The following is a 13,961-nucleotide window of genomic DNA, read 5'->3' as shown; positions in this document are numbered from 1 at the left end:
GAATTTTTAAATTCCCTTCATAATATTACTTGTCTGTTAGAATTACATAAATCTATTATAAAATAATATATTTTTCAAAATAAATGTTTAACATTTTGACTTCCATAAATATATCTTAATAATCACAACAGCATATATTTTTGAATATTAAAACTATCTCAAATGTTTTAAATAACTCTACTTTTAACAAATCTTAAAATAACAACGGTTGTAGTCAATAATTTTTTATAAGATAACAGTAAATTTATTTTATAAATTAAAAAGATAAAGATTTTATAGTACTTACAAATTTATATACATACGGAAAAAATAACATTGAGGAGGTTAGAATGCTAAGTACTGTTGAAATTCATATAAAATACATATCCCTATTCTTCATCTAGTTAAATATTGAAATTATATTCATCTATGTATTATAAATCATGCTGATACGTGAAAAATGACTTCTTATAATTTTAGTGGTGACCAAGTTGTGAAAAGTGACGAATACGGATTCTACGTTGAATCTGAATGTATAGGGGATTTTGTAGTTCAAAATCTGACTCTAGAGAATTGTGAAAATATTAGGTATGCTAATTTGTATTCAGATTGATTTTTTTTTGGTATTTAAGTAAAAATGTTTCGTGACCTATGTTTGAAAAAACAAAAGGATACCTATAAATTTATTTTTATTCTTTTTTTTTAATTTAAAATACTTTTCAAGATTTAAATCTTAAAAAATATGCTATAATTTTCAGAAAGACAAATATTTTAGAAAAAAAAATTATTCAATAAATTATCATGCGAGTTTCAATCTACTATATTTAAATAATTATACATCTAATTGACTATGATATCATTTAACAACATACTTTCAATTTTATAGGAAAAATCCCTTCTAGAACATAAAATTTATTTTTCATTTACATAAGTTATGATTTTTTATTTATACAATTTTAAATTCTGTTTAGCAATAAAAATATCAAAGAATAATAAATTTGGGGAGGGGTTATTAGCAAGCCTTAAATTTATTTTATTTTGATAGATTCTTAACAAAAAAACTGGTGATTCTGTTAGTTTCTGTTTGTTAAGACTAAGTAATATGTTAAGTTTTGTAGTTTTCAAGAATAATTTGAATGCCAATATTTTCAATTCAAATTTAACAGACACAAAAAAAAATTAAATTGTATCTGAATTTCAACATGTTGCCTTTCCTTTAAATAAATTAAACCGGTGTTGAGAAACAACTTATTACATTTTTATTTAGTTTTGTACTTTTCGACCCACTCTGTTTTTTTCATATAGATAAATAGAAAAACAAGCTATGATATATGCCAAAAAAAATTTATGTAAAAAAATTTGATAAATAATGAATGGTATTTCGAAGGTTTTCAAAGACTACACTCTTACCAATTAACTCACTTGGTGCTCTGTAATGATAGCCCTTAGTATGCAATTTTTAAATCCATATTCATAGAGTAGATTGAAAGAGTATACTCATTAGGGATTATAAATTTTAGCAAAGAAGAAATATAAAAATCTATTAAAATCCAACTAATTACTAATGAGGAAGGTGTAACAGAAAACATCAAAAAATTTATATTCTGGGAAGGAAACTAATGCTATTCTTAGTATAAAAACATTTGGCATTGCTAGAGTATTTACTTATTTTTACTCTAGAATTTCTGGCTAAAGCATTTTAGTAGATTCAATTTTAAAGTTTTATTTAAGCAAAACTTATATATACTTGCGCTAATTACTCACACACATATTGAAACTTTCCAACTGGTATATTAAAACTAAAATATTATTCCATGAAAAAAAACTCATTGTTGAATTTTAGAATACGTTTAAAGTTAACTCTTTGGTTTCAAAATTACTAAGCACTTTATAATTAAAAAATAATGAAAATTTATTACATTTCTAAAATTTATGCATAGAAAATTATATTGAAATCCATTATGTTTCTTTATAATTTTAGAGTGACATATGATGTTGGAGGTTCTGGGGAACCTGGAATAGTTCAATATGTTTCTGATGAGAAACAAAGTATTGAGGATTTTCAAAATAAAAGGTACGGTAATCTGTATTTGAGTTATTTAAGCAATCTTAATTTTTTATCTTTTTTATTGCTATTTCAAGTGTTTTTGATTAAGCAGAGCGCTTTTAATATTTACTCTTTTTTTTAAACTTTTTTAACAACATCCTTGAAAATTTGAACAATGTATGTCCTGCAGGTAAATTACGAAGTAAACTACCAATCATCTATCCATGGCCTGTGAATAACGCTTGAATAAAAAATTACCAAATTTGGCTGTTTTCCGCAGCTGTAAAATATAAGTTTCAAAAAATAAATATAAAAAAAACATTTAAAATTTAAGTAGCTGAATAAAAAGAATTATGATTTCAAAACTCCAACAGCGACATAGTGCTTTCTTAAATTCATAATGTTAAAAAAAGGGCTTATTTTTGCTTTAAATGTGCCAAAAAAATATCGTTTAATTATGAAATATACCAATACTTTTAAAAATTATAAATAATTATAAGTTATAACATGCAGTTTTGAATTATTTTCCTGTTAATACTCATAACACTCTCGTTCATACTTAGAAAACGAATTTTTATGTTTAAAATAGATAATAAAATATTTTTTTTAATAAAAAAAATTAGTACTTTAAATTAATTAACTTAATACTAAGTACTGTGTACTTTATACTAAGTACTTTAATTTTAAAATTAGTACTTGTGTTTAATTGTTTATATATTAATTTAAGAACTAAATAATTCCACTTAATGGAATTAAAGCCTTTTTTTGTAAAATTAATCTAAAACTGAATTAAACTTGAGCTTAAGTATAAATTGTTCAATAATAATTGATAACCTTTGCAACTGAATAAAATGCAACTATAATATGATATTATGCATGCGACTTGCAGTCCACGAAAGGAATAACATAATTTAAATTTATCAATTCTCCTACGATGAGAATGTTACAATGAGATTACGATGAATAAAATCACTTTATAAATTTACGTTCCTTTTTGCAAGAAAACGTTAAAAATATATAAAACAATGAACATTTAAGTTCCATAAGTTGATAGCAAATATTTGAAACCAACAGTAAGCTTTTTTTTAAAAAATTAAGTTTTAAAAAATAATTTACATAAATTAGATTTAAGATTTTTCATGAATTGTGAAACACTCTTTTGCTAAATTAAAGTTTAAAATTACAACGGATTTACCTTCTTCCATGTCCTAATAAAAAATCTACTATTTTTGAAATAAATTGGAATAACTATTCCCTGTATGCGTTTGGAACATTCAAATATTTTATTTCTCTTTAATAAAATTCATTGATGAAGAATCCTACTTTAATACTAGTATACTCAACTATTACATCAAAATAGCACTATATTTAATATTTTTAAATTCGCAAATTTTTATTCATATTACAAATTATAAAGGCTTATTTTAATACATAGAAACTTCACGTTGTTCACCTTAGGACACAAAATTTGTTGACTTCAAAAATATCATTATTTGTACTCTCATATGATTTAGTTGTTTATCAAAATAACTTGGTACAGATATTACTTCAATTATAAGAAATTATTTATTTTTATAGAGAGGATATGAAAGAGTGTGAGACCATTTTGAATGGTGAAGGAGGAGACTGCACTGCAGATAACAAAATAAAAAAGAAAGGGTTTTGGTCATCTTTGAAAAACCTGTTTTGTTCATGCTGCAGTAGGAAATAGGTTGGAATGAGTAGAAAAAGTATTGTGTAAAAAAAAAAAAAAAAAAAAAAAAAAAAAAAAAAAAAAAAAAAACTGAAGGGATGGAAAAGATTGTGATACTTGAATGACAAAGAAGGAAAATGTATTGCAGGAAAAAAAACAGTTCAGTACTTAAAAAACAGTTATGTCAATGAAAGCAATTTCCTGATTTGATAGATATGATTTTGCTGAAAGGATGGTAAAGAGCAACTTGAAAAAAGAAGGAATTGTTTTACAGAGTTGAAAAAAAAAGAAAAAACTATTTTGCACTTAGAAGCAAAAATAAGCTATTTTTCATGCCAGCCACAAAGAGCAATAGTTAAATAGATATTTTTGCAAAAAAAAAAAGAACTTAAATTATAAGAAAAGTGCATAATTGGTATTAGTACAATAAAAAAATAATTTCACTCCGTATTAAAAAAAAAAAAAAACAAGGGGTACGATTATAGATCCACCTCCTCGTGGTGTACCCCGGAAACGTTTCGACGGCTAAGAGATCTATAACTCCAACTTCATCAGTTTTTTCCCCTTCAGAGATTTTCAATCAGCTTATTGCTGCATTGAAAATCAACTGACTTCACCCTGCTTAGAAGGTTTGATTTTCCACAATCTTTAAGGAAACATTAGATTTAATTTACTTCATGACAGGAAACAAATTTACAGGAGAAAACTCGTCCCATTCTTTGGTTATCAACTATATTTATTGCCAAAGTTTGGACAAATCACCCGTGAATTTTAACAAACATAAAAAATAATCTTTTATCTCAATTTTACACCTTTAAACAAATGGACAACGTTGATGATAAGTGTAAAACTGTCGAATTTTAAGTATGAAAGGTGGGTTATTTCTTCAGAATCTATTCTTTATGCATCCCTCTATCATAAAATCAGCTCTCTTTAATCTTCTAATTGATGAAAAACCATTTTGATTGAAGATTTTAATGTCCCCTCTAGGCGGTGGGGCTACACTGATGACAATCCTGCTAGTTAAACGACAAAGAACTGCACAGTGGTCGTATTTCAGAAGAAACAAAATGGCTAAAACTTCATACTCAATTACATTTTCTTAAAACTATCAATATAAGGTTTTCGAGGACATTGATTAAAAATATGAATTTAGAATTTTTTTAATATTTCAAATGACTGTGTTTTAATAACAAAAAATTGCCAAATTTACCATTTGATATTACTTTAAAAAAGTTTTTTTTTCTGTAGATTTGATTTTGTATATTACTATCATGCAAACAGTATTCAAAATTCATTATGGCATTTTAGTGAGTAACAAAAAAAGCGAAGGAAAAAAGAAACAAATTGAAAAATAAAGAAAAAAACGAAGAAAAGAAAAATAAATAAATTTTTAAAAATAAACTAGGCGTTCTTACAAACTAGTATTTAAGAAAACTATAATTTTAATATCAATTATCATATTTATTATAATGCTCTATATAACTTATTTCCTTTTATACAAAATATGTGCTAACACTATAATATCTATTTAAATGATTTCAAATAGTTTTTTTGTTTTAAATAAGATTTTATAACATTTTATCGCAAAATCGAGTTCCTTAAACATTTTTTAAAAGAATTATTTTTTTAAATATTGCAAATAAGCGGATCACTACTAAGTAAAAATCATTTAACTAAATTTTCTATCTTACGTAATTTAGAATATTTTCCAGAACGATATTTTCGATAATGTAGTAGCATCAGCTCCGCGAATAAAAAATGTGTGAACACTATGAGGCATGCAATACCACGTATATAGTTAGTAGAAAATTATATAAAATAATTATTTCAAATTTTGCAATATTTGTTACATTAAAAAATAGAAAAGTTTACTAAATCTACTTTTATATATTCATCCATAAAATCAATAGGGGTCGCTTCTATTTTTCGTTGTTCTACTTGAATCATTCCTCAGTTTCCTTAAAGGGAACTTTATAAACCATAATAAAATTGTGAAATAATATAAAATATTCAGTTTTGCATAAAAGTTATAAACCAATGTAGAAAATTATATTCAAGCTCCTGAAAATGCAAAAACTTAGTAACAATAATGAAAGAGTAAATATTTCAGAAGTAACACCTGATTGATAAGTGTTACTAGAAATTGCTTTTCTGGTGTGAAAATTTTTTAAAATCAATGTCTAGTTAAAGTATCCACATTGTCTGGATTTTTTTAACTATCCAACAAACAACTTTTTTTAACTATCTCCGGCCCCAAACACCAGATTTTCGGGATGAAGAAAATCCTCAGCGGCCATGTCGTATGATTATACGGCATGTATAAGAGCCCTGGAGTGCCTTGTTGGCTCTTGGCATTTCCGGCGAAATTAAATTCCTAGTGCCCTTTAGCATCCAAATAGAGTCTCGGTGCTGCCATCTAGTGTGGTGGCAGAAACTAGACGTCAAAATTAACACGACCAACGGTATCTCACCCATTGTGGTGGTCCTGAAGGAGTGGATACCACCTCTGGAGAACGCACTAGGTCTGCTCATCGGCAAGACCGATTGTACAGCTTATTAGAAATTTAAAAAAAAATAATAATAATAATAAAAACAATCCTCGACAATCCTTCTCTGTGCGTCTACTCCCCTTAGGTAATCCATAAAGACAATTGTGATTGATGGCCTGGTTTTTGAGTTTGGTCATAGGCAAATTATTACAACTTTCACTATTTAAGCATTAAATCCCACTATTAACAGCGAGACGGCAAAGAAAAGGTCCTGGAATTTAAAAAGGGTGAAGCGAAAGGTATCCTCTGGGATGAAACATAAAAAGTTTCCTTTATTTTAATTAATGGTGAAACCACACCTCTGGGCTAAATTACGAAGTCTTTTTCTTAATTCTCGAAGAAAACACGGTTTCATTTACATGGATCTGAAAAGGCTTATTCTATTTGTAATGTAAAATATTGACATACCTGTAAAATCTACTCTGTTTATCAGCATGATCAGTTAAATCAGTCATTCTGATCAGTTTACTGACTTTATCTTGTAACGCAAATCCATTAAGACCTCTCAATCTTCCAAAGAGAGTAAGAGTTTCTCGCCCAGTCAAACGGTCTATCAGAGCGTCGAATTGAGGACAATAACCAATCAATGATTGAAACTAAAACAGAATATTAAAAAAACAGTATTATATTTATTTAGTGTGAGGTAACGTCACTTTTAAAAAAAGTAGCAAATTAAAATTATAAGTTCTTAAAATTAGAGTTACTATTTATTCAGAAAAAGTAAATTATGCATCTAATTTTATACCTTAATTAATAATTAGTATTAATTAATTAGCAGATTATAGCTTATTACTTGGAGCCATTAAGATTGTGATCAATATGTGAAAATCCGATCATCAGAACAAAAGTTATTCAGAGTAATATATTTTTTGTTTGTTTGTTTACTCTACAATAGACTCTCAGAATCTACCTATCGGAAATAGATAGTAGAAATTTTCAATCATGAAAGTGTATAAATAATATACATTAGAAAAAAGAGCTTAATGGTCATGATTAATGGAATTACATTTTTTTCTTAAAAAATTGGCAAAAAACTAGTTTTCTTGAAGAATACAACTAAACAACGTACAGAAAAACCATTGAAAATGTAAAAAAATATACATACAAAATATTAAAAAAAACGGATTATTCAAATAAGACTATAAAAAGTAACTTATATCTGAATTAATTTATTTTAGTTTGGATATTTTGGTTTAGTATAATAATTTTTTGTTCTTATAGCTTTCCTTCTTTTTTACATTCCTACTGAAACACCTCCAAATTACATTTTCAAAACAAATATCATCATGTCAAAAGTGAGAATTTCTGACAATTACTTCTCTAACGTGCAGCTGATAAAATTTTTAATTACTGAAACTTAAAATGTTTTAAATAAATTAATCATAATTAACAGTGACAATTTTGAAGATAATGGAGCAATTTGTTTGTCAAAGCAATTTGCACCAATTGCGCACATACGAAAACAATTTTACCCTAAGTTACTTCACTGGAGCATGTCATGTGTTCGAAACAACCACTTAAATATCATGTAAACTGACCAAATTATTTGTTAGATATTCTATACACTGCAAAAAAGTGATTGTAGAATGCTTGCATTCAAAGTTAACTATCAGTTTAATCCAAAGTTACGTTTAAAAATATTATTACTTTATAATCTGATAATTCCAATTCATAATAATATAATGTAATATTTTGCAATAATTAAAGCATTATTAGGATATTACTGCTATCTATGCAGGGTATTTATAATTCCCCCCGCCTGTAAACGCCATTTTTCTTTACTACAACTGGCTTCAGTGGTACATGTTACTGCCATCTACCGGCAAATGCTTAAATTAAAACTTGAATACTTTTGAAATAATTCATAGGTTCTTTTTTGTCTTATTCGTCTTCGTTTTTTTTAATATAACGCTTCGAAACCCCGGAGGGGATTATAAATAACCCTGTATTTTCTTTTTAATGTACAAGGAATTCTTAATTAAATTAGGAACATTCAGAGGCATATATAGTGTTAAATAACACCAAATCTGGTGAGGAAATTAAAATTGATATAAAAAAGCAAATATTGAAAAAAATAATCGTTAATAGAGGAAATATGAGGCTGGTGGCAAAAAACTAATTTAAAAAATTAAACAGGCAATCATCTTTCATAAAAATGGAAAACGTTTACGGACACAAAAAAGACTATTGGATGAAAAAACAATTATCAGTGAATTGATGAAGTTAAAATTGCCTTGGAGAGAAATATGACAAATATTAATACTGAAAGATACTATTTGTCTTACATATAACAGTGGTTGTGCATTGACCTTCAAAACTTTTGGTAACTTTTGAAAGTATTTTTTATGGTATATTTGTTTTCCTACATCGTTTTTATTCTTTTAACCATACATAGTACCAACTCGGCATTATCTCACACTACAGATGCTTCTAGGTAAGCTCAGTTTATTCATAAACAATATCTAAAACAGAAACTTAACTTACTCGTTTAGTGTTCGACATTAAAGAAGAAAGTACAGTAAAAGCATTCCCATTGCTCGGATGACAATCACCAGTCAACATCCTGAATGTGGTTGTTTTTCCTGCACCATTAACACCAAGTAATCCAAAACATTCCTCTTGATGAATTCCAACACTCAATCGTTCCACGGCGAAAAAGTTTTTAAATATTTTTGAAAGATCCTTTATAATCAGAGCTTCTTCCCCATTGTCTCTAATGCCTTGTATGTTATGAACGCGATGCTCTTCTGAAATTACATCATTATCTTCAGAGATTACTGATGGAGTAGTCGGGCCAATAATGGGTCTTTTCGCTAATCGGCTAAATTCATTTCGTACTTGGCGCCAAATTCTTTGAAATAAACTAGACTGTAAAAGTAACAGTATAGCAGTATATAAGATGAAATCGATGAACAAGAAAAATAGGTCTCGACCACAACCAATCTTGTCCCATTGCATTATTGTTGTTTGATTTAGGCAATACTGGCCACAGAAATCTGAAAAAAAGTAGAGTATTTTAGAAAAACAATGCCACATTGCTAGTGCTTTCACAAAATAAAGAAATCAGTTCCATACTCTAGGCTGTATAATTTTCATACCTTTCACAAACCTTTGAAAAGCTTAAATCCAAATCGACATTTCGATAAACTAATCTTTGGAGGCGATTTAAGGAAAATTAACCAGTCTCTCCAAGAACTTTAAAAACTATAAAAATTTCCTTATTTTTCTAACAGCAACAAGACTATTTCTAGTTTCATTTACTATTGAGGATAGATTTTGTCAGAAGCGTTACTTAATGTTTTAATTTTTTTTAATTGTATATGTAGATATCGAATACAAATGCCTATTTAATAGCAACTATTTGCTACTCTCATAAGCTATGTGCCTAGTTTTGGTTCTTAGTTTTTGATGTATAATTTCTGCACTTTGCCAAAAAAAAAAAAAATTGCGAGCATTTATTGGATTTGAGAAACGAAGCGCAAATGAAGTGCTTCTTTCCTTCTTTGTAGTTTAAAAGTATTTTACAATACAGCTTAAAGTTTAAAATCATTACAAATTCCTCGGCATGATGGAAGCAAAATTAGTCATAACTAACAAGCCACTCAAGCACATAATCTAAAGCATTTTTAAAAACTACGGTTAAATTTTTTAATTACGATGTTTAAAATTTCCGTTTTGAACTTGCACTTTTGTTTCAAAATACCACTTTAAAACTTTTAAGATATAAGAAGTTGGCTTAGAAACAACTTTTTAGTACATTACGTTACAATTACATTTAATTTTTTAACTTAGAAATTTAAGTAGAAATGAAAAAAAAAAACAATTCAAATAGTAGGAAGCAAACCAAAATATATGCGTTTTGATTCGTCAACTACTTTATTTGTTCTTAATAAGTTTCAAATTTAAATACTAAGCCCATGAATAATGTTTTTAAGTAAAAAAAAAAACGAAAAACAATGATTTCTGTATGATCACCATTTTGAGTAATGAGGGTCATTCAAATAAGACCTGGTCAGTTCGTTTAACTTTGCATTAGGCGTAATCGTGCTCTACGCAACTGCGTGTATGGCGACACCGGACGCATGCGCAGCGTTTGACGTTGCATAGCGACATTGTGGTTGCACACCGACGAGAAGGTGGTCACACAAGTTATCGTCCTCCATGGAACATGAAGGCAAGAAAGCAGGAACAACGAGTTTTGGTGGGAAACGCTGGAACATCCATCGTACAGTCCAGACCTTTCATCGTGTGACTTTCATGTGTTTTGACCTCTAAAACAAGCTATTCGTGGACATCGATTCATAAAGGACGACGACGTGTGTGACTTGGTTCAGGCCTGGATCCGACAGCAGTCGACTAGCTTCTTCAAAGATGGAATAGACCGGCTAGTGTCGCAATGGGATAAATGTGCCAACAGTTTTTACGACTGTTTATGAGTATGTGTACTGTGTATAACTACATTTGCGAGTTATCAAAATCGTTACCGTTACTTTACACTAGTGACCGGTTTTCATTTGAATGCTCATTATATATATATATATCCCCGGTACCTTCTTACCTTTACAGCACTTGTATAAGGCACTATACGCCTCTAAATATTCTTCCTTGCAGTTATACGCCAAGTCTTCTTCTGATATGCCATCGCAATACGCATTTCTAAAAGCAAGTGTGAACAAATTTATGGATCCAGATGCTACTGAATATGAGGGGAAAATTCGGAAAAACCACATGAATCCTTCCACAATAGGCCTTGAAGGAGTATCAACGGAATAATAAACTATTGCTAAAATCGTTGACATGGCTGTGCCTAAAAATTAAATGTTATTTTTTTAAGTAAAAAATTACTTGCGTTCAAATGAAATTAAAGTATAATAAAATTATGGCACAGCAGGTGATATGCAGCAGGTGATAGAGACATTATCCTAACGTCGTACAGAGATCAAAAGAAAAGAAAAATACAAATACAGAAAGAGATGAAATATACAAAAACAAAAGCAAAACATCAAACACAAAAATTAAATCAAGAATTTAAATTGAACAAAAGGTCTCTGGCCTCCCAACATCGGGATTAGATGCAGTTCTTCATGAGAACTAAACAGTTGAGAAATAAAATTATATGTGTTGAAATGAATGTTACATTATAAAAATATTCTAAAGTTTCAGCTTGATTAAAAAAAAGGAATCATATTTGTCGAAAGTGAGACAAAATCGCGCACTATGGTTTTCTCTTCTTGTAAAACTACTTAAATTTGTATTTTAATGAAAATTTTGCCTTTTATTTTTAAAACTAAATATTCAATTAAAAAACATGTTTTGGAGGCTACATTAATATTCTTAAAGAAGTATGTTAGCAATAAGTTTTATTCAAACTGGCCGTATAAAACTGAGTACATGAGTAAATATTGAAATAACGAAGGAAATGTCTTTTTACTTAATGAAATATTTATTTATAACAATAAATCAATACAATGTCCTTTCTACACTCAGAAACATACAGGTCTTTTTAAATCGAGGAACATAAGTAATTGGAAGGAACATTGCATTTAATATATTTAAAACTGCTATTGAATTAAGTTATTTCGATTTATAAAGCTCTATGATTAAAGGGTCTACTTTTCTAAGCTTTAAAGAGTTTATGCAAATTCAATTCTTTTCATTATTTGGCAACAGAAAAAAATATTTATAGTACCTTCAAAATAACTTTTAAATAATTCCTCCAACAAATTAAATTTTTCCTTTTTTAAGGAATATAAACGTATTTGATGTCTATAAATATTCTAACAGCAGTTGATAGTTATTTATCTGTAGACATTACATTGAAATAAAAAAAGAAACAGTTTGTCGATGGATTACAATGAACTTAAAACGAACTATACCACGCAAATTTGTTTCAACTTTAATAAAATGTTAAATTGAACGAAGTTTTCGTTCAAATTGTGCCTTAGTGTCGCGTAAATTATTATCAAAAGAATTAATTTGCCTAATTAATATTGTTCAATTTACGTCTGTGTTAACACTCTCGACGAATAATTTTTTTAGTAAAATAGGTTCAAAAATTGAATATTTTTTATCCCATATTTCAAATTTACCTACTTTCAATTCTACATATTTTTTGTATATTTTACATTTAAAATATGCAAATTTCTTCGCATTTTTTTTTATCAATATGAAATTAGATCACAAAAAACAGTCGGAAAATTTAATTTGAAGAATAATAATTTAAAAACAAAATTGTAAAAATTTACCTGGGTTAAACTATGATTTATTTTATGAAATACAAAAGTAAAATGTATATAAAATATGCAAAACACTTACTAAACAGTTAAATAAGCGGAAAAAATGGCATGACTAAGGAAATCGCGATTTTCACAAATTTGGTTACTTCTAAGTTGCGTGGAAATGGCGGGATACGTTACGAGAGGGTTAAGATTGTAGCAAAACAAAATTTAACCTAAACTTTTTAGTAGTATATTTACCAATAATTACACTCATGGCAATTATAACAGAGAATCCAGTATTTCCTTTGCTGAATATAAACGATATCAAGTAACTTAAGGGTATGGAGGATAATCCATACAGCCAAAACATCAGGAGAGTAGTACCTAAAAAAGTTAAATTATTTATGAAATCTTACAGAATAAAAAAGGCTGAAGCGATAAACTATGCTTTATTAAACAATAGAAATAAAAATAATAAGTAATCAAATTGCCTAATACTAAATTCAACGTTTCTAAGGTTAAGTTACGAGAAACAATGGAGGGATTTAGCATTTTCACGTTGCGTCTTACTCTTTCGCAAGCAATGTAGAGTTTTTGTTTATCGATTACAGTTTATCCGAAATGTTGCATAGTAGCTATGCAGAATATTAGTACGTGGAAGTACCAAAGCTCTCTAAGGGTTCCACGTGTTCTATTAAGCTGTACATTGATATGACAAAGCTATGGTAGCGCTCACAAGAGTTTAACCAAGAACGCTCTCTCTAAAAATTTCTGAGAAAAGTACTGGCACCCTGACTGCAGCATGTGAAAAATCCATTTTACAATAAAACTAATTTTTACCGTAATATTCATATAATATACATATACATCGTTCTCTGATTCAGGTCAAAATTACGATCTGTGGATGAATGAATGGATGTATGAATGGGTCCACCCTATAAACGGGTACGACGAATGGGTGTGGCAGAAGTCGAATTCTTGGCCATAGATGGCGCCACTGGAAAACAAGACCAATCGCACAGCTCTGCCTAAACAGGCATACGAAACCAACCAACCACCTACCGTAATATTTTATAACTTAATTTTTACAGTGATATTTAGATAATTATATTTATTTTACGGTAAATATTAAAGAACGATGAATCAGATTTTTCTTCTTGCTTAAACTTTTAAGATGAAAATGGATTCTACGATACAAAGTCCCAGCATGGTATCATCATTTCTTACTGTAATTTTATTTGAAAATTTCTATAGCGTAGCTGAATATTCAAAAGCAGTTTGAAACAATATATAATTTGGCAAAGAAATTTTAAAATGAATAAGAATGATGCCTGGAGAGAAGGTTTTCATATTTTGTGAAATTGTATATTTTGAGGAAAAATATTCATATTTGAGGAAAGGGTATTTATATACAGTGGCGCTCACGTACTTAAGGACTGTGTTTTCAAAATAAATGCGTCATTATATTGGAT

The 13,961-nt window shown here is 28.4% G+C and overlaps 1 protein-coding gene across 1 annotated transcript in view; it reads right to left on the bottom strand.

Annotated features, from left to right (window-relative positions):
- LOC107453343 (phospholipid-transporting ATPase ABCA3) overlaps positions 1 to 13,961 on the bottom strand; it is a 54,980-nt gene that overhangs the window by 15,072 nt on the left and 25,947 nt on the right. Inside the window, exons 15-18 of the mRNA XM_087156589.1 lie at positions 12,748 to 12,873; positions 10,830 to 11,078; positions 8,756 to 9,267; positions 6,680 to 6,867 (exon numbers count right to left, since the gene is read on the bottom strand). Of these exons, the coding sequence (XP_087012715.1) occupies positions 6,680 to 6,867; positions 8,756 to 9,267; positions 10,830 to 11,078; positions 12,748 to 12,873 (1,075 nt within the window). The remainder of the gene's footprint in view (positions 1 to 6,679; positions 6,868 to 8,755; positions 9,268 to 10,829; positions 11,079 to 12,747; positions 12,874 to 13,961) is intronic.

Source organism: Parasteatoda tepidariorum, chromosome 2 (genome assembly GCF_982258835.1).
Source record: "Parasteatoda tepidariorum strain Cologne lab strain chromosome 2, Ptep-v5.0, whole genome shotgun sequence".
Classification (NCBI taxonomy): Eukaryota; Metazoa; Arthropoda; class Arachnida; order Araneae; family Theridiidae; genus Parasteatoda; species Parasteatoda tepidariorum.
The sequence above is the reverse complement of the archived record's forward strand: the minus strand, read 5'-3'. Positions and strand labels throughout refer to the sequence as shown.